The sequence below is a fragment of the Tyto alba genome, unplaced genomic scaffold (genome assembly GCF_018691265.1).
Source record: "Tyto alba isolate M040663 unplaced genomic scaffold, T.alba_DEE_v4.0 Super-Scaffold_14, whole genome shotgun sequence".
Classification (NCBI taxonomy): Eukaryota; Metazoa; Chordata; class Aves; order Strigiformes; family Tytonidae; genus Tyto; species Tyto alba.
Genome location: NW_024881276.1, coordinates 36,280,862 through 36,302,408, shown reverse-complemented (window position 1 = coordinate 36,302,408; position 21,547 = coordinate 36,280,862). Strand labels below are relative to the sequence as shown.

The 21,547-nt window shown below is 38.7% G+C and overlaps 1 protein-coding gene across 2 annotated transcripts; it reads right to left on the bottom strand.

Annotated features, from left to right (window-relative positions):
* Positions 1–3,293: 3,293 nt before the first annotated feature.
* CUNH21orf91 (chromosome unknown C21orf91 homolog) lies at positions 3,294–20,615 on the bottom strand. Of its 2 annotated transcripts, none has more exons than XM_042788964.1 (5): positions 20,274–20,615; positions 19,792–19,921; positions 8,010–8,543; positions 5,318–5,380; positions 3,294–4,247 (listed from the first exon to the last, which is right to left on the bottom strand). In XM_042788964.1, exons 2-5 carry the CDS (start codon positions 19,913–19,915, stop codon positions 4,087–4,089), a joined length of 882 nt encoding a protein of 293 aa, XP_042644898.1. In that variant the 5' UTR covers positions 19,916–19,921; positions 20,274–20,615; the 3' UTR covers positions 3,294–4,086. The 2 variants fall into 2 exon arrangements, with proteins under 2 accessions (XP_042644898.1, XP_032845697.2); XM_032989806.2 differs by having other exon boundaries at positions 20,303–20,615.
* Positions 20,616–21,547: the final 932 nt, after the last annotated feature.

The following is a 21,547-nucleotide window of genomic DNA, read 5'->3' as shown; positions in this document are numbered from 1 at the left end:
GACTTTATGGAAATGGAAACTGTATGAGATACAAATTAAATGGAGGCAAAAAGCCCGGTAAAGTTCTGCCTTTCATTCAACCGTGGGATCCACCACTGACTTGTGTTATCATTACACTACAAAACAATAGTAATTTAGTAGCATCTTTGTTTCTTCCACCCTCCTGCAGAATTTAATCTACCTCAAGAGATACAGCTGCTGGCATTCCTACTTCCCTTCATTCCACCACACCATCTTAGCATAACATCCTTATGAAATATTTTTTAAAAAACTTGAAGCCAAGAGATGCTAACACATTTAGTCATTGCAAACCAAAGGTGAATAGAGGGCTGCTTCACACAACACAATAAAAGAAGGACTTCTTAGAAAGCAGATTTACTTGCAGACTTTATGAATTTAAACCCTTTCTTTCTTTAGTTACAAGCATCATGATTTTGAGATGCTTTAGAACCACAGCTATTGTGTGGAAGTTTTCTTAATATACGACACAATCAACTTTAATAGCTTCAATGCTATTCCCACAGACACAGTTTCCTTAATGCTGTTTGTTATACATCACTAATTTCATATCCAGTAAAAACCAGAAACACTTTATTCATTCTTAAAACCAAAAATCCTGGGGAAAAATTAATAAAGCAAGCAATCTGCTAATCTGAAAAGGAAATTATCAGATTGCTTTATTACATTTCCCTCAAAATTAAATGACAGTATTTAAATATGTATAAGTTAATCTAAATCTTATAATTGCAAAACAAATTTAACTGCCTGTGCAATCTATTATATATTTGCTACATGTAATTAGCATTTCCGATTTTGAAACAGTTGCATTATCTAGAAAGTGTTATGTGTCAGAAATATTTCTAATAAAACCAACCAAACAAAAAAAAAATTCTGTTCCTAGGGTCTGATTAATTAAAAAGCAGTAACAAGCCTTAAGCCCCCTACCCACTTTCTGGAAATGGTTTGTTGGCCTGGAAACCAGCGCATGCATTGTCATTCGGGGGTGCTAAGAGAATACCCCATCCCAACGTGAGATCCCAAGCTAGAAAAAAGGGAGAGCAACATTTTTATAATGCATTTACCAAGTTGCTGCCAAAAAAAAGGAAGAATCTTAATGGAAATAATAGATTAAGTTCTTAAATGGATCTAACTTTGTGGTATGCTCTTTTATACGCACACAGATCTCATTCTGATCAAGCAAGACTCTTCTATGTGAATTTAATTACTGTCTAATCCAGATTTAGATGCAGCTGTGTTCTCACTGTTGGGGTCTCCAGGCACTGCAATACAAATAAATTAACAAAAGGTTTCAGGATTGAGTTTAGGTGAATGTTTTTATTGGTAATATGTTCTTTTGTTTAAAAAAAAAAAGAAAAAATTCAGTTTCTGCCCTTTACCACTAGCACTTGCAAAAAAACCAAACCCCAAAACCCAACCTAAAACTGTAGCAATTATGCCAGTTTTCAGAGAGCATTTCATTAAGAAACTTATTTAAGTATGTCAGTTTCTGGCCAGTTCTTGTTGCCATTTTAAATAAGCAATAGCTTATAATACAAATGAAAACTGGTAAGCTTTAAGCTGTTAAGACTCTTAAACTGGATTTTATTTGATAGGTGTTCATAGCCTCAAATATCAGTTTTGCAAATGCAAGTCTTTCCCCCCTCTGCCTTGTTAAAGCTTGTTCACTACTTACTCAAAATACACTCATCTCATATCTGAATACCCTAAGAATCAACATTTCGTATACAGAAACAACTCAAATTTAATGCAATATTATACTAGAAAGATTTGCCAATGAAAGTCAGGCAAGCAATGAGGAAAGAAATCCCACACATGTGACAGTAGGAGCATTTTCTTATAGCACATTATTTTAAACCAAGAACAGTCATGTCTATCTTCTTGAACTCCTCAGGGCTACTGAGATGTGCAGCAGCAACTCCAGTTCAGAGCTGCCAGACAGCTGAGGTACATGCTGACCCCTTCTGCATCTGGAGGTTAAGAAAATAAAGCTCTATAGCCAGATTTTCTTTTAAGTACATATGCTAGGCATATGCTTTCCTTTCCCCCCAACACACAATCGTATTGAGGGCAATGCATAAAAAAATTTTGTTTCTCCATAGCTTGTGTCCCAAAAGTTATCCTTCCTAATTATAATCCCTCTTAAAAACAAAAGAGCCCTCCTTAACCTTGCCTGGATCAAAAACCTAATCTAATGCAACAAAAGTAAAATACTTCAAAATGTAGTAGGAAGGACTTAAAAGTGTAGATGCTGTGCTTTTAATTCTCACGAAAGCAAACACAAGAGTGTTAGATGTAACTTAATTCTCCTCACTGTTGAGCAAAGTGAAATCAAGACCCTCATCCGTCTGATCAGACACCTGGGGAATTCCAGATCCAGCCTCACTCAGACTGTATGCCAGTCATTTCCACAGATGAGAGGAACAACCGAATCTCTCCTCTCACCTGAACTTGCAGTTATCTTAGTACTGTATTAATAAGATTTACAACAGCCTGGCACATGGAGATTAATCCATCTTCTGACAACTATAATTAGTGATTGGCTTGTGCATATTTACTTACAGGCCCACTCACGTACGCGAGCAATGACACTACTGATTTTTCCCTTCCTGCACCACAAAATACCCAGACAAGTTCAAGTCCCCCCTCATGCATACTCTCAATCTGTTCCAAACTCTTTTCAGGGCCCTTCCAGAACTACATTACAGAAAAACAGCAGAATTAATCAACCTGTCCTATATAGTTCAGATATCACTATACGGAAGGCAATCAATAAATCTAGTCTGAACTTCAGCTTACTTCTCAGTTTGATTTTAAACTCAAATCTAAACCTTTCACACTAGTCATTCCTTCAGCTCAGCTATATAAATTGCTCCCTGTTTTCACTTAAAATAATAAAATCAGAGAGCACAAAGACTTTAACTTTAGCCAGGGGCCAGGAGAGTCTCTCCCCCTACCCTTGACTTTTTCAGTGCAACTCAACAACTTTGTTACACAAATACAGCTCTACAGTCTTTTTGGCATAGATTAACTAAGATTTCTCGGTACTGTAGACTGATAGAAGTTTTAAAAAAGCAGAGGCTGTTCTGTTTTATAATATATCATTACTAGTTGCATTTCAAAATTAAACCACTTTAGTCTGATCCAGCTTTATAAAAAAATCATAACAAGATAATATAATATTACAAATTTATTTAGTTTCATCAAAGTAATTTTTAAGCATTGAAAATTTCACACATATAAAACAACTTCAACTTTTATGCGTTAAAACCAAAGTACGGAAATTTTTCTTTTTTAATTTAAAGGAAGTGCTGTGCTTTTTTTTTAAAAAAAAACATCTCTCATGAACAAAATTCTTCCATTATAAAGCTGATAAAAATAAGTGATGTACCACCACATTTTTTTCTTTAACACGTGGAATTCTTCTCTTTGGGAAACTAGATCTTTTTTCATTTTAAATTGTATCATGAAAGATACAGACCTGAAAAAGGATAAACAATCATACACAAGGCATAAACATTACACTGAGTAATTCAGACATTTTATAAAGAGATCTGGAAAAGTACCTAAAATAGTGATATTTATTTAGTATAAAATTTCAATAATAAAATATTGCTCATAATAAATAAGAAAACATGAGTTTTATTAATACTGTTCTCCCCTTAAAGCTCTCTTGGATGCAACGTGATCAGATATGATCAAAACTCCAATTTTCATTTTTTTTCTATATGAAAGAGGCAGGTTTACAGGCTTCAGGTCGTTCTTTGTTAGAAACAATTTTATTATCAACAAAACACAGAATTCAGTTCAAGGCTCATGCGTAGTTATGGGGAAAAAAAAAAATCCCTAAGTGTGAATAAACCTTATCACAGTAGATTTTAATACCTAAAATATTTGCCTTTTTTGTTAAAACCAAAGTGGAATAAGACCTCTCATGGATTATAAATGCAAAGAAAAAGCTACCCAGGTTTCTTCAAAAGCTTCTAAATATCTCTGCAGCTGTACTTAATGGTTATCAAAGCTGTTAGGGAAAGTTAGCTCTATAGGGGGATAGAAGTTGCATTCCCTTTATATGGGGACATTTGATTTCATCCCTGCTCGCCCCATCTGTAGACATGGCAGTTTGGAGTAGTTCTTCAGCAGCTGCTCAATAGCAATATGACGGACGTTGAGCTCTGAGGCCAAAGAGTCCTTTTCTTGGACTTGCTGCGTCAGCTCCTCAAACACATCTGCAAGAACAATATTAGGTTAACGCACTTGGTCCCTGTACTTTTCACAGAGTTAAGCAGAAGTGCTGAACTTCACTATGAAAGAGGCACAGACATTTAAGTGGGCTCCTGCACAAAACCACCACTTTTTCTGGTTCCAGCGTAGCTTGGTGTATGCATTGTAAACTGAACAGGATCACTAGTCTATAGTTTTAGGTGACCTGAGCCAAGGTGGATCAGTTTATAACTTGAAATGAAGCCGATTCTGATTGTATCAGAGATAGTGTGGCCAGCAGAGACCGTGATCGTCCCCCTGCACTCGGCACTGGTGAGGCTGCACCTTGAACACTGTGTTCAGTTTTGGGTCCCTCACTACAAGAAAGACACTGAGGTGCTAGAGCATGTCCAGAGAAGGGCAACGAAGCTGGTGAAGGGTCTGGAGCACAAGTCTTATGAGGAGCAGCTGAGGGAGCTGGGGTTGTTTAGCCTGAAGAAAAGGAGGCTCAGGGGAGACCTTATCACTCTCTACAGATACCTGAAAGGAGGTTGTATTGAGGTGGGTGTTGGTCTCTTCTCCCAGGTAAGAAGTGATAAGGACAAGAGGAAATAGCCTCAAGTTGTGCCAGGAGAGGTTTAGAGTGGATTTTAGGAAAAAATTCTCACTGAAAAGGTTGTCAAGCACTGGAACAGGCTGCCCAGGGAAGTGGTTGAGTCATCAACCCTGGAGGTATTTAAAAAGACATGTAGATGTGGCACTTGGGGACATGATTTAGTAGTGGACTTGGCAGTATTGGGTTTACTGTTGGCCTCAATGATCTTAAAGGTCTTTTCCAAGCTGAATGACTCTATGGTTCCAGTCAAAAAACCTAAAGAAAATACTGTATTCTTCAAGTGCCAGTTTGCAACACCCAAGGAAGTTACATAATAAAAGCATCTAAAAGTTTCTTGTTTTACATGGAAGCATGATATATAGAGATTTCGGTTCAAAACTTAACTGATATGAAAGCCATCACAATTTCTTTTTAAAAACAAGATTTTCTTTACTACAAAGCAACACAAACCCAAAACAAAGAGTACTGAAAAATTCTCACCCTGGATTTGCTTGAGCAGTTTTTCATTAAGTTGCTTTAACTCTCCAGGAGTCATCATAGACACTGTAAGAATAAAATCTGTTATTACTACTAGTGAAGTCTCATAAGCATCCCTAAGCAGACTCCTATTTTCTCAAATTGTTGTCATTTGTATCCTAATAATCAGAGGTATGGCAGTAAGTCAGAGACGTTATCTATCAGTCATTTGTGGCAAGTTTGAAAATTCTCTCTCTTACATTGACATAGACAAGAATTTACTCCATAGGAAAGTCTCCTCTTCAGTGTCAAAAAGCTGGAAACTCAAGCCCTCAAAACAGTAGTGTCCAGGATCAGAATTTCTTGTAAACTGCTTTACACCTTTAAGTACTTCACCTTCCTCTGTCTGCAAAACACGGTTTCCACAGTGTAACCCCTTTACATCTGTTTAATGTGGGCAAGGAGCCACTTGTGAGGTAAGCCCTGCTATGTTTGCAAGACTACAGGAAAGAGCTTACGGACAGAATTTTCAGCCTGCAGCTACCTGTTTTGGCTATCAAATTTTGTGCTTTATGCATATAATAATAATGCATACAGTTTCCACTGAGTACCTTAGTCACAAATGATGAAGAAAAATCTTAGTCTGATACAAAGACCTGCATATAAAAATAGATTTGCTTCTCACTTTATTCTGCTATGTTCCTAGTGAGAACTGAAAGATCCTCTGCATCATTCAAAAGTCCTTCTGTATCTCAAGTTATGTGTACATTCATCATCCTAATAGGAAGCATATATTAATATATAAAATATAATATATATAAAAATGTCAAGATTTTTTTCCCCCTTTTATACCTAGCGCTAGGATGTTACTTCCCATTTCTTCATTATTTGCATCAACATTTCAACTGTAGCACATAGGCAGGTCCACACATTTCATGTGTGTGTGTGTATCAGTACAGGACTGTTTCATGTCACACAATTCAGATACAGAAGGGAAAAGGAAAAGGAACAGAACACCAAACTTAAATGATAAAATATTATTCCAACCACAGCTGAGGTAAATTATAAAGAAATATTGACCAAAATACATACCGTTACATTAACAATAATTTTTTAGTAGACTGCTATGTCATTACAGTGGAGGTATTGCAATAAGGTGGTAACTGATTCTGGCAGAGAAAGTCTAAGTTTTCCTCTAATAAAAGCTTTACATAAATCAGTCTCCAAATGAATGTCTTTTAAAGCTAAATACTGCAAAAAGGTTAAACACTCTTATAATACAAAGCAAAACTGCCTCAAAAGTGCATTATACAGTCATAACAGAAGAAAGATCTGTTACCGTGCTCAAAACAGTTTTGTGCTCCCCTGTCCCAAAGTCAGAGATCAGAGAGATAAATTTTAAGTCACTAACTTTGGTTAGATAACCCCCACAAACCAGGTCAAGCTTTCATAATTCCTCTGTTAACTGCTGTCCTGATTTATGTAATCCCAATTTATGACTTCAGAGGACAGGTGGTCAAACAGCAGAGCATATCCATTTTGATTTATGGCTTTAAGACTACTAATTCACTACAAATGCAATATTGAAGCATCATACAGCAGTTAAATGAAATCCTTTTATAAAGAATGAGAAATGACTGAACTTTGCAAGGACAGGCCTGTTAGTTTGGATAAAAAAATGGGAGCCTAAAGAAACAGATTCCAACTTTTTACAGTACCTCTTTCTTACTCTGTTTTCCAACATTCTGAATTTCATTATTACCTTGTTTTTCATCACCTAGTTTTCCACTGAATATTTTACCAGCTTTGTCTTAATTCTCAGGACTCTTGAAATTCATAAACCCTTTCCAATTACTTTCCTTATCTACAAAAGTAAGAGTGGATATATTCCAGTTTAGGACCAGGCACTGTTCTAAAAGCAGGATCATAACTGCAGAGATCTCTAGGAACTTAGTATTAACACATTTCATATAGTCTGATTCCAGAGACACTACAATATCCTACGTGTTTCTTCTAGTGACTTCTTCTAGTGACCTTCTGAAATAATGGAAAAAACTTATTATTCTGCTGCTTTCAGTATCACCAGTCATCAAAAGTTTGCTCAGGTCTACTGCCACAGCCTTTAAGAGGACATGGTAGCATAAAGGCCTTCCCATTTTCTTATGCTCAATAAATGGAAGAAAAAAAAAAATCTAGTAAAATGCACAAAAGAAAATCTGCTACTACTAAGAATCTTTAACTTTTTATATTGTTTCACAAGTTTGCTCTGCTACCTTACCTCTAATTTTTCCTATTGTTTAGGGCAGCTCTTTGTAAAACGTGACTCCAGGCACTGCACAAGTTTAAAGTGATCCTTATTTTCAGGAGTTTACTAATCTCCCCAGGCAGGTCTGTGCAACTGCCAGGACTGACATAGTGAAGTGACTACAACCAACCATAAGAGTAACTTTTTTGTGTAAATTAGGCATGTCCTGTACTGCACTGGGGTATAACTAACAGGAAAATTAAAAACAAAACAAAGCAAAACAAACAAACAAAAAAACCCCAAAACACAAAAACAACCACCAACCAAAACCCCCACACCAACCAAACCCTCCACACTATTTGCTCAGCCATGTAGCATTCTACTTCACATATTTTACAGTAATTCCAAACTGTTAAAAGCTGGATGTTGCCCCTTGCTTACTAAGTTGTGTGTAAACAGATATATACTTACGTTCTTCCTTGCTGTACTGAGGATGCCTTCTATGAACACTGCCAAGTGAATCACCTTCAGCTTTTTCAGCTTTCTGGACTTGGTTGTGATTAGACCACAAAACACTGCTGCAATGGAAGGTAGCACCTGTTTCTTGTAACACACCCAGTCTGAAATCAGTGGATTCTCTCTGTTCCAAAAGCTTCTGTGAGCAGCTTGAGATGCCTCCAGAATTCCCATCTATCCATTTTGCAGAGTATCTCGGTACTGGAGAGTCAAACTGTGGGAGTAGTTTTCTATTAGTCTGATGCCTGAAGTTAAAAAGCTGGTGTTGGGATGTTTTTGAGCTTTCAGGATCAGAGTCTAAATCCTTGTTTTGTGCATACTGTATGATCCAGTTAATTTTTTTGCTCAAGATATTTTTTACTTCTGCATATGGACTTCTAGAGAGCTTTGATCGTGGACAGTCCTGATTTGCTATTAAGTGAAATTTTTCAAAGCAGTCTCTGTGCCCCCTTAAAGATCTTGTATGTAGAAGATCTGACTTTGGTACTCCTGTAAAGACACAACAGAATAAAGTTCAATTACTGTATACTGAACTAATTTTTCAAAACCTTTATCTCACAAGCAACCAAGAAAACAAAAACTTAACTGATGCTTTCCTATTAACAGTCTAATCACTGAAGTAAACAAGGATATGTGATACTCTAAATTTTTTTAAATTCTACTCGGTCTTGAGTCTCCATCATACAAAGTGTTTTGCACACAGCAATCTCTAGTGCAGGATTTACAGATTAGCTGCGTTTGTCTCTTGGATGATAATGCAGATGAAGCAATCTGCTAACTCTACATATGGCATCACACCTATACACAAGTGTACAAACTGTAGAAGTAAAATAATCCCAACTACGTATCAGAAAGTGCTGCAGAACAATACTGAAGAGCATTTTGAGAGTAGTCATTCATGCACTCATCTTCTGTGGATAACATTATGAGCCATCTGCTCAACATACACTGCAGTGTGCAAGCTTGTGTCATCCAAGTGGTCAAACATAATTCTGACTTCAGTGTTAGCTTATTATTTTGCATTGGTACCAGCTTGTAGTTTAGCTAGAGAAGCAAGTTCTAATACTGCTGACACATGTCAACATTAAACTGTCCTGAAATTAGCTTTATGTGAGATGGATGCTTATTCTCCTCTTTGTTTGCCCTCCTTCAAAGACTATTCAGACAGCTACAGCAGGTAACTTACTCAAACCTCCAAGTAATTGATAGTGATTGACATGTTAAAAAGAAACAATCTGTGGGGACCTACAGTTGCTGAGTGAACGCAGATGGTATGAGAAATGACTATTTCAGAAAGTTAATAGTATTCCAGTACAAAATTACTTTCTGCTACTTCAGTGGATATTTATTTTCCTCCAGATTCACCTACGCAGTAGATTCAGTATCCAAGTCCAGAATATTAAACAGTTCGACATTTATCTCAACACCCAGTGTACTACTTGGGAGGTTCCCAATATAATGAAAAACAATTCTGTCAAACAAGTCATTGCAAAGAACAAATAATATACTTGTGAATCACTGGTTGCAAGTGCTCAATGCTTACGAAAGCCAGAATATTTAAATCAACATATGTTAATGTAATTTGATCTTTGAAACTACGTGACATGAACCAAGCAGCAGCCATTTCACCTTTTAGCACAGAAGTATATAAAAGTGCTTAAATTAAAAGAAAAGCCATGGAATGCAATAGGTAACAATCTGATAATAGAGACTTCAACAAGCAATTAGCAGAAAACTACATGTTATAACAATTCTCAGTTATATCTGACTTACCCTCTTACATTCTTTTGGTAAACTTTAAGTCCCCCACCCCAAATGATAAACTGTTTTTTTAAGTGATTAAATTCTGCAAAATCCCAAACTACTCTCAAAGTTAAGCTGCAAAGGTAAAATTCTTAACATTAAACTAGTGAAAACAAATCCAAGCACTTTATTTTGATTATATCACTTGCTGGTAACTGGTGTTTCAAGATGAGGAGTTCAACCATTGAGAGTAGCCATTATAATTTTTTAATTTTCCACTCTTTGGACAGCATAGAAACTCCAGAACACTAATGTTCTGGTTGAATTTGCAAGAGTATGAACAGAATTTATGGGGCAAAATGACAAGACGACTGGAAAATGCAAGAAAACAGCAGTGGAATTAATTTTGTTCTTAGCAGCAGGGGAGAAAGGTAAGGTCATGAAAGCAGACACTCCTTCTGCCTATGAACAGCCACCATCACTAATTGTCTTGGCCCTGGCCAGAGGTGGGTCCAGCTTGGAGCCGGGGGGAGCTTCGAGAAGCTTCTCACAGGGGGCACCGCTGTAGCCCCCTCCCCTGCTACCACAAACCCAGCACAACCTCAAAATATCTTTCAACCTCTCCCAGCAAACAGATATTCACTAACTTTTCTTAAGCTTTACATGATCTACTGCCTACTTGCAAGGCTATTTTCCCTATCTCCACAGACATTTAAAAAAAAAAAAAAAACCCAAAACATTTCCAGTGGAAACGAGGAAAGACAAGTCATTTGTTTTCATGACGTACCAGTACAGTTTAAATATAGCAGGTCTGCTTAACACAAGTAGCATGATGGAAATTCTTAAATCTTTAAGCCATCAAGGAAGAGCAAACACTGTCAATTGAAGTTATAGGGTGTATATTCACAACACTGCAAACCCTACAAAACCAGACTGATTTGTGCAATGTTATTTGCTTTACTCAAGTGATTCTTCAACATGCTATACTGCTGATGTTTACAGCAGTTTATTCTACTTACAGAAAACATCATCAGATTGGCTGAAAGAAGTTTTACACAATTTTCTATACAATAACACTCAGGAACCCATCTAACAACTTGACAATAAGAAGAATGAGTGACTCAAATGCCTTCTGATCACAGGACAAAATAATCCTGTCTAAAGAAAATATTTGAAGATTTTGTGAAGAAGAGGCAAGGGAACTGCAGAAAGCACAGTTAGTAAATCTAGGACAAATACGGTTTTGCACAAACTGTTTCTAGTCCACAGCTGCTAATAGGTACCAAAGTCTGTTTTGCTCTCAAGATACCACCCTTCTCCCAACTCAGAAATCAAACTACCTAGCAAGTTTTTACTTCTTATTCTCCCCTGCATCCCCTCCTTCACCAAAACTAGGGACAGAACTACTGCACTGTTTCTATTAAAAAACAGAAAAAGCTCAATCTTGCAAGCTTAATGAAATATTCCCCGAGCTGGTTCTAGAGGCATGGCCTATTGCAACTAGGTCCTCTGCCTGGCACATCCAAAGCAGCAGATCAGACTACATTTACTCATGCATACAAAATGTCAATTCTGGGGCAAACAAAAACACCTGCATAACAAGCAATAGAACACTGCAGTCTCACTTAAAAAAAAATTCCTTTGAGGTTGCTTCATTATTTCCATGAGAATAACATACTACTTGTCCATTAGGACAAGTGTGTGAGACCACACAAAACAAGTAACACACAGTTATACAAAAAAAGAACAAGTGAAGCATGACTTTATGAAGCCCCATCCGATTTTTATGTCTAAGCTATAAGCTCAAGGTTACTCAAGTCTTTTCTTCTGACAAATTTATCTTTGAAGAGTTCTGAACATTGTTAACTTCCCCACTCCAGAGGTATGCTGCTCTATTTTATAAAAATCTATTTTATCCAAACTCAGTAATATCGGGTATGCCTGAAATTAGCAACTATTACAGAAGGAAAAAATGTTACCTCGAAAGTATAAGTTTTGCTATTTCTATGCCACGTTAACCATAATGTCACTATTTCTGAATATAGAGCAAGTTATTACAAAACACTTCCAGTATAGAATAACAACCCCCTGCTCCAGACCAGTATTTACATCCTTCCCTGTCTCTTAACTCCACCAAAAAAACCCCAAAAGGGTCTATCTAAATGCTCTTTAATACAGTAAGGAACAGAAAACGTACAAAACCGGTTTGGTTTTGTACAGAATTACTAACAGACTTGCTTCAGCTTTCACATGACTAGTTTGGATTTCTATCGTAACACACACATACAAAAAAAAAACCCAAAACAACCCTCAATCTTTCTTTTGTATTAAGGTGACAATTAGTCCTTTCCTATACAGAGAATGTGAATAACATCAGCCACTAACTTTCTGGAACTGCATCCCAAGAGCTGCACGTTCACAGCAGCTGCTGTGCCAGCACAAACTAGTAATGACATACCAGTATTACAACAAGTAAGAGTACATTACTTTGACACAAATCCTACTGTTGTGGGCAATACCATCAGCTTTAGGAGGGAGAAAGATGATTTTTTTTTTTTTTTCGTAAAACAGTATTACACTCAGATTACTTCATATTTTTTCCTTTATCACAATTGCATAAAAATTTACCAGCTGGTAAACTGGCATGGATCAAACAAATGATGTATAAAGATGATTCAGTTTTAGAAGACACATTAGTTTATTCAACACTACACATGAAGAGATAAATAAAAGGTAAGACTTCTGTACATTACAAGAAGTAATACCATAATTTTGATAAACAGCTATTATCAGTTCTGTTGATTTTTCACATGGTTTCAGTTCTGTCTCAACATTCCTGTTTGCCAGTATCTATCTCAACCATTTTATTTTTTGGCTTGTTCTTCAAGTCAGCACTCATGCAACCATCAACATTTTTTTTCCCACACTTGTAGGTATGTGTACATTTGTCCCTTGTCTTATGTTCCAAGAATAGGATTGTAGAATATGTCCAAGTACATCCCACCCTTCATACTTGTTTTTTTAGAGAAGGAAAAAGAACTGTAAAAAGCCAACAACTATCCAGAGCAGGAAAGTTTCATCTGCAGAGAAAAAAAACCACAAAAATTCAGTAACATCTAGAAGACCATATCTAACTAAAGACAGGAGATGCTATTAGGAAACAAGCTTATGCCAGAGATATTCTTCAAGTGAACCAGATTCATGGGATGGTACCAAACCTCAAGACAAATAATAAAAGAATGTAACTGAGCATTTACCATCCATTATTTGCTTCACAAATTCTGGTAACCCACGTGTGCTAGATGAAATATGAATGGTATCATTTTACTCAGCAAGATCTTTGAATGTTGAGCTCCTGTAAGAACAGGGCTGCTTATTTAAAAGCCTAGTATTTAGGAAAAAAAAAAAAGTGAGTATTTCAATTTGTAAGCTATGCAAGGCAGAAATTCTTCCTCTATACTGGTACAGTTCTCAATATAATGAGTCCTAATGCACTACTGCAAACTGATTTTCTAAATGAATGACTAGCAATCTGCCAATTTAAAAAGTAGTACCCATTTCTGTAACTTCGTTAGTCGTAACTGCAAAGCAGCAGAGAGAGTATTTACCGTTAACCAGGTGTATAATGGCATCTCAAATTCTACCCTATTTCAAAGCATTTGTACTTAAAAGTAAATCAGTTTCCATCTTATTAAAGTTATGGGGTGGTTTTTTTTGAAGGGAAGAAGTCTACAAAGACTATTTCTGCCTTTGCAACTGATTCACTGAGATCTATCTATAACTTTTCTTCATGATAAAGATACAGAACTAAACTGAAATGTTTGCTCACACATATCTAAAATTGGCTAGAATAGTTGTCTTATTTGGAGATTATAGTAAGTTCAATTCAAAAAGGAATGCTCTTGAATACAAAGACTACTTCACATCTCTTCACAAATATTTTAATTAAAATAAAAATCCGTGATCATCAGCCTGCTTGTTTATCTTCAACAGTGGTTGGGGTTTTTTTTCCCCATTTGTTTGTTATTCTTTTTTAAAAAAAAATCTTATTTGGTCTTTCAGCTTCATCATTTGAAAATAATGTTAAAGAAAGTCTGCATTTCCTTCTTAGAAATTTATAATACAATGCTGGAAACTCATTATATTTGCAATGGTGAATAACCTTAGCCTGAGTAGCTGAAGAGGGGAAAAAAAAAAAAAAAAAAACAACAGAATTTAAGATGGAGTGAACTAAAAGCAAAAAGAATTCTTCTAGACACGTGAATAGTCAACTATAAGTTTGTACTTTGACATTAGTAAATTAAATCCATATTAAAGTCCCTTTAAAGAATGTATGGGTAAGATTTATACCCGACCATAGAAAAAGGAAAATAAAAGCTGCCTTCTCAGTATAATGCTGGCATTCACCGTACGCATAGCTTCCATAAGTGTGCAAAGTACACGTGCTTATTAAGGACAAAGGAGAGTGAATGCACTTCATAACACAAATTTGTGCAGTACTGGCAACATGGGTGACATTATCTGTTTAAGCCAGAACACTTAGAAAAGGTACACCTCTGGTTTTAGCTAGGAGTAGAGACTGCCTTCGCAGTCAGTGAAGAAACTTCTCAGGCACACTTCACCTCATCTTAAATAGATAACTTGAGAAAGATTTGTGATAGGCACCTGTGTTCTTTCCTTTAATCCTATAAGTAAGCAAGATCCCTCCGGAAGGGTGCCAATCCATGGCTGCCTACTTGAAGAGCCCTGGCTTTCACTCCACCTTCCCAAACGTTCCAGCTGCTGCTCCCCTCAGCTGCCCACCTCGCACGCACGCAGTATCGCTCTGCCAAGAGGGATGTTTAGCCAGCTCACGGCACAGCTCCTGAGCGTCTGCTCGTGTCCACGAGGAACACCAAGATCAGAGGAGCTCAAGTTTGGTTTGCCGAGCGTACATGGCTAAGACCTGCAGCAGACAGGGGAAAGCTTCACAAGACATTAAATGTTCATGTCTCTATTTTAAGCCACTGCTGCATACTAGTCTGCCTATTGAAAGTACCGAAAGAGGCAGGTTCTTGTAACAGAAAAGCAGATCCCAAGACCTGTTCAAAATACACTAAATAAAACCAGCCAGGATGACCTAAAACAGCCAGTCATCCACACGTCTAAATGGCAATGGGTGAGGAAAACTGCTATTTTTCAGTTGTACAATTCTGGCAACACTGAAAAATGGGATCATTAGATACACATATCTCCAGTATATCTGCCTGACAAGACTTAACACCAACCATTATTTTTAAGTGTATGTATGCAATTTCATTTGAGAGTTAAATCTTACGATTTATTAAACTGTCTAGAAGGAAAAGGCCAGTGCCATTCATTAACCTCCAAAAACAGACACCTGGTAAAGACTAGGTATTACCTTGTTCATAAATTAAAGTTCTCTCCTCACTTTCATGTGATAAAGACAGTGCATTCCATACGTCAAGCATGTACACAAATCATCTCCCACTGCATTTCTACTAGCTCATTTGTATTGTAGCACACAGCCAAGACATACTATATAAGACAGAACAGAGATCCAATTGACCCTTTAAACATCTTCTCAAAATTCATGTTCCCTATAAACTACTTTACTATCTAAGAGAGTTTTCTACTGTATTAGACAAGGCAATATATTCTGATGAAAACTTTACTACAGGAACTACTATGTTAAAGATGTCTTACACTTTGTAAGAAAAATCAAACTGACCTAGAAGAGAGTGGAAGCCAGGAGACAGCATTTCTGTATTCTGGAAGATGACAGGTAAGTAACATAACTGCTCAGTTTACTTGTTTGCACATACAAACCTCCCAAATTTACCCACAGAAAATTCAAAAATGTACTTTTAAAATTAGCCACACAGCTCTACTATTATTCAGTGGCACTTATACAGCACTTAAAAGATTAAGAATAGCATCTCCAACTATGTTTGAACTTGAATTCATAGTTAGAGAGGTTTACTGGATACTGCAGCCAGTTCCACAAGCCCATTCAAGGTTGCAGAGATGAGTCATTCCCCTGGACTGCAAATGCTACCTTGAAACAAGTTCTCATCTGTCTAGCTTAAAGGGCAACGATTTTTTTTTTTTTTTTTTTTAGTTTCTGTTGCCAAAATAATATATTTTAGTGGTTATTATTTCACAGACATTGAAAAAATAAGAATGTGTAATATTTTGGAACAGAATGAAATTAAAACAGCAGTTTCCAATCCTTTCAGCTACACTTTACAACTCATTTTATTTCAGCGAGACATTTTTCTGTAGGGTCCAAGAAGAAAAAAAGTGAAATTTGAGTGCTTACAAATTTTAACAACTAAACCTTACTGCTCCCTTTTTTTTTTAATTAAGATTCACACAAAGAACACAGAGTGAAGATATTACACAAGATTTTATAGAACTTAACAGGAAAAAAAGCAGTAAGACAGATAGATAAGACAGATTTGTTTATAGCATCTTTGCCTCAGCCTGGAGATAGGGATGCACCAACCTGATGCTGAAATTGCCTCAAACGCTATGAGTCTATCAGCACTTTAAAGGACCATGGAAATGTAACGATCTTAACACAAACCAGGGGAATAGACACCCAGTACTTAGCAGTGTACGGTTCTTTTATATTAGAATACCTGGAATAGACTGTCATTTGCTATTCAGCTGTTGTTCAACTCTAAACAGAAATGGAAGCAAGCCACGCTGCTTGTCAGCTATCATTCTCCAAGATGTTATCATAGTTGGCAGCACTAGATAAGCAAAAGAGTGAATAAAAATCAGCTCAATCAATCAGATTTTCCCCTTCTATTATGGTTTTGTTTCCGCTACAAACCCCTGAATTTCAGGAAACTCAGAATTTTAAATAATTCTACATTAAAACATACCATCATAAAACCAGGCTAAGATAGATGCATTATCTATGACAGTGTAAAGCTAAAGCGTAATTATTACAGACTTTCAACTTTGAAACTTTCAGAGACAAGTCCGATGTCTGAACAACAACATTCAGGTATTAAGTTTCTGAAGCTGGGCTTTCGGCAGGCATTCTCCAGATGGCCACAAAGCATGCATTAACAAAGGACACGTCTGCACTGCACAATGCATTTCCCTGTGAAGATATCTAAACAACTCGAAGCAGCACCACAGGCAGTACCACTGCTTACCACTCCAGCCGCCGCTGCGCGCCCTGTGAAACACGGGCTGGACAGTTACATCCTCCTGACAGGAGAATTAGGGCACAGCCAGGTCTGACTCTACAGCACCGCGTTCTTATGCGGAAACCCTATAACTGGAGTTTCAAAGCAGCTCGTAGGGACACCATATTCAGGCAGAGGGTTTTGTTTTGCTGATATATAAATAAACATACAGACAGCTTTTATACATACACACACTCACATTTTTGTGTGTTCCCCCCAACCTCCAGTTATAACTGCAGATCTGTTGTCAGTATTATATATTTACTAACGGAGTTCAGTTAATCACTTTGTCATATCATAATGAAATTAGAGGAGGAGAAATTTGTCTCAAACACACACACAACACATGATTTCCTGGCTTATGCAATCTTGTTACATACGAATTTAAAACTCTTCCTGTTTCAATCCACTGTAACACCTACTCAGAGAAACAACACTATCTCTGATGTTCATTTTGTCTGTACAAGGCAAACAGAAGCCAATATCCAGCAGATCCACATCACCAGGTCATTCTAAACCCCATCCAGAACTTTAAAACCACTGTACAGAATCAGCTTAATTTCTCACATATGAAATACTAAAGTAACATTTTAAATATTTTGCATATTTTAAGAAGCACATTAGCATTCTGATGTGCTAAATCACCTGATAATGATCCTTCAGACACAAAAGCCAGTTTTGCAATAAAGTATTTATGTGTAGCTTAGTCCACTCTGCTTTCCTGAGCATGAATCCTCAAACTAAGTGAGCTGTAAGAGCAAACGCAAACCACAAGTTTCAAGGCACACTCCCTGCCCCATTTAGCCTGAAGATTAGCAGAAGACAGAATATCACAAATTGAGATATTTTTATTTTATAATGATCAAAGATGCTAATACTTCTCTTTTACTGTGCAAAAGAATGGTTCATGTAATTTCAGGTGAGCTTTGCTTTCAACAGTATTCTGTTCAAGCAGTCTTGTTTTAAAATTAACCAAAAAATTCAAAAATTATGCGAAGTAGTCTGCTGCACAGATTAAGTCTTTACTATTATCAAGTCTACTTAGTCCCAGAAAAAAAAAGCTAAAACACATGATAATCTTATAAAGTAATATTCATAATAAGTAACTTTGCCAAATCCACAGTTTATCTCAAACAACAGAGCACAGAAACCGTACAGCCATTTTTAAATGCCTCCTGGTTTATTTGTTTCAACACTTCCAGACCAAAACTAGATTGTTAACATAACCAAAGTACTTAATTCTTATTAGGGCAGTATGTTTTTTTCTCATTTTAAAGCCTAAAGAGGGAAACACCTTAACTCCACTTCATATTAAGAACCAGAAACGTTTAATTTTAAAGCAGTAAGAAAACTGGAACAGACTCACAGGTTGTCTTATGTTACACAGTTGCTCAGAGTTTTACCAAAAAGTACAAATACACAAGCGTGTCTCTTCTAAACAAAAGCATAAATCATGCAAATTACTACTGAAGTATGAAAGTATTGCTCAGATTAAAATATATTGCTTCTAGTAGCAACAAAGACCTTAAAGGCAGCACTTTCTTTTTTTTTTTAATTGAAACACAGAACTGAGTTGGTATTTAAAAGTGATTCCAATTTGCTAATGTATTTTTCAGATTTCTGTAGGGTAAGAAGCCAATTACGTATATGTGCATTAAGACAGATGCACAAGAGCAACAGTGCATGGAACACATATCCTTACAGCTCCCTACATTCCAGTCAGTTTTATGCTTCTAAGGTTCAGAATAAGCAACTAGATCACTGGGTACACATAGCACTTTCCTCTCAGAAAGACTTGATCTTAAGACCTTTAGCATACTCTCATATAAATCAGAGACACAGCAAATCTTGCTATCTCTCATCAAGAAACAGGTCTATTCATGTAAGATCTTCATATTCAACCCCATATTGATAAAGATTACTCCAGGTAGTCATACGCATATACAATTGGCAAATACCACTTTATGTAACTGGAACAAATTACTTTGTTGCCCTCAAAATCAAGCAACAATATTTATACATAAAAACCCAAACCAAAACCAAAACTTATTTGCCTTAAAAAAGGGAAATAACTAATCTGCTCATTCATGCCCAACACTTGATTCATACATGAAGAACAACAAAAAGATAGGTAAATTCTTTAGCAAAACAAGGTTTAAAATTCTAAAAATACCATTTTGGAGGCCAGAGATGATGCTTACAAGATTAATCTTTTAAAAGATAGATGAAATTCCCACTTCATAATTTGCAAACTTTAAGAACCTTTGACAAGTATCTCATTTTATAATATTACATATATTATCGCCTTATAAAACCAAAAATAATCTTCTGATTACTTCTTGTGAGACACTGATCTGCTTCCAATAAAACCTACTATGCTCTAAAATTTTCAATGCAGTTAAGTTTTACACACTGACCCCTGTAACTATTAAACAAAAACCCTGAATAAAGGCAGGACATGAACTCCTGATCTGAATTAACACCAGAGATCTAATACCAGGTGGTGAAATTAGCACTAGGGCATTTCAGGAGCTCTCCAGAAGTGGGTGCATCTTCACATCTAGAGGAGCAGGAGCTAGGACGGATGGCTAGGGCACCCACCTGTACTGGGAACGAGCTATTTAGGAACCTGACAAACTAGTTTGGCCGGCAAGAAAACTTTCCGAACCTCCACGTTTTCAAACCCAAGCCTTCACGAAAGCTTTCCGACCAGTTTCGTTTGCGTTCAGCTCCAAGCCAAGCAGCCTGTGACCGAAGTTCGCACAAGACGACTGGTATTGAAACGTTACCTTCGATGTTCAGCTCGAAACAAACGTGGCAGAAGGAGAGAGTTTCCTTCTCGGTCCCCAGCTTGCAGACGCTGCAGACGTTGTCATCGTCCAAGTCGATGCTCACAAACTGCTCTTCGTTCATAGTGCCCTGGGGGGGGGGGGGGGGGGGGGGGGGGGGAACAACACACGACACACACACACACAGAAGGGACGGGACCGTTATTTCAGCCGCCACCCAGGCGAAGCACCGGCCGCCCCGCGCCGGGGGAGGCGGCGGGCAGCCCCGCGGCCCGGCCCCCGCCGAACCCCCGGCCCCGCCGCGCCGGGCCGAGAGCGGAACAACGCGGGGAGCGCCCCGGGAAAGTTTCTTCCTCAGAGCGCGGGCGGCGGGCAGCCCGCCCGGCGGGGCCGGCAGCGACCGAGCCTTCCCGCCGCCTCCCCCCGCAGCCTGCCCCTTCCCGCCCCGCTCCCCCGCCAGCCCCATCCCTCAGGCTCCGCACCACTCCCGCCGCTGCCCCCGCCCGCGCACCAGCGGCACGGACGCTCCGCCACCGCCCCGCTCCGCTATTGTTCGGCCGCCGCCGCCGCCGCCGCCTCAGCTCGGCGCCAGGCACCGCCCGCCGCTTCCGGCCGAGACCACGGCTCCTACGCGACGGGGGGGGGGACTGTGCGCTCTGAAGCGGCGCTCCGCCGCGCCTGGGAGGCCGGCGTCGCCTCCGAGGAGGGCAGCGAAGGGCGGTGAGGCGGGAGGAGCGAGCGGCTGCCGCTTCCCCGCCCCTCGGCGCGGCCACAGCGACTGAGATCTCCCCCCGCTCCCCGGCAGCAATTGCTCTCTCCCGGAGCGCGGCGGCTGTGCCTCCCCCGGGCGGGGGGTGAGGGGAACCCCGCGCCAGCCCCGCCCCCCGGCACGGCGGGGGCGTGTCCGCCACTCGCCCCGCCCATCACCCCGCCCATCGCCCCGCCCCGGAGGTGCTCGGTGTAGGGGGGGGGATAAGCAGCGGGGTCGTGCTTGTGCCTGATTTTTGGTTGTAATGCTCCAGTTGTCCCAGCGTACATTTACATTTAATTAGCTGGTGCGGTGTAATACAGCGTGCGCTCGGGTTTCGTGCTGATTAGGTTTTACTAGAAGTGCAAAAAAGTGAATAGGGATAGAGACGGGGCAGAGGGGAGTTGCTGAATGGCGGGGCGGGGGGGGGGGGGGGGAAATACGGTCAAGATCTGCCGCCACGGGTGTGTGTGCAGATCTCGCAAATCTGTGCTGAATTGCCACTGCGTCCTTTCATGGCTCAGGATGGGATTACTCTGAGTTTTCTAGGAAATAAAAATTGCTCCTCGGGGGTTGCTGTTATTTTTCACTTCATGTACCTATGGAGGAAGGAAAGAAGAAAGTTACTGTTGAACAGGATTAAAAATTGGTGTGGGTGAAAGGAAAAAGAGGAGGCGGAGAAAGGAGAAAGTCCACAGGAGAGAAACATTCTTAAATTCCCGTGTATACATATTTGACGAGATGGAAAATATCAAGTACAGTCTGTAAGTACAATCTGAATGGAAAATAAAACCAAGCCAGGTCTGTGCTTGCACTTTGTAGATGAAGCCACAACTAGTAGGTCATGTTGTCTTGAGAATTTCCACAACTGACGGAAATTACGTACAACACATTCCTATGTGTCAAAGTAGGATTATTTATGAAAGCGCTAAATAATCTTCCAGAAACTCCTGTGAAAACTCCTGTAAAAACGTACAGTTTTTATCATTTCTTTCACTGTATTTTCTT

Excerpts from the sequence above, each read along its gene's own strand:
- CUNH21orf91 (XM_042788964.1), bottom strand. The coding sequence starts at position 19,915 with ATGAACGAAGAGCAGTTTGTGAGCATCGACTTGGACGATGACAACGTC. Across the intron at positions 8,544-19,791 it reads TTTCGAGCTGAACATCGAAG|GAGTACCAAAGTCAGATCTT; the intron begins GTAACGTTTCAA and ends GTGTCTTTACAG. Across the intron at positions 5,381-8,009 it reads TCAGTACAGCAAGGAAGAAC|TGTCTATGATGACTCCTGGA; the intron begins GTAAGTATATAT and ends TTATTCTTACAG.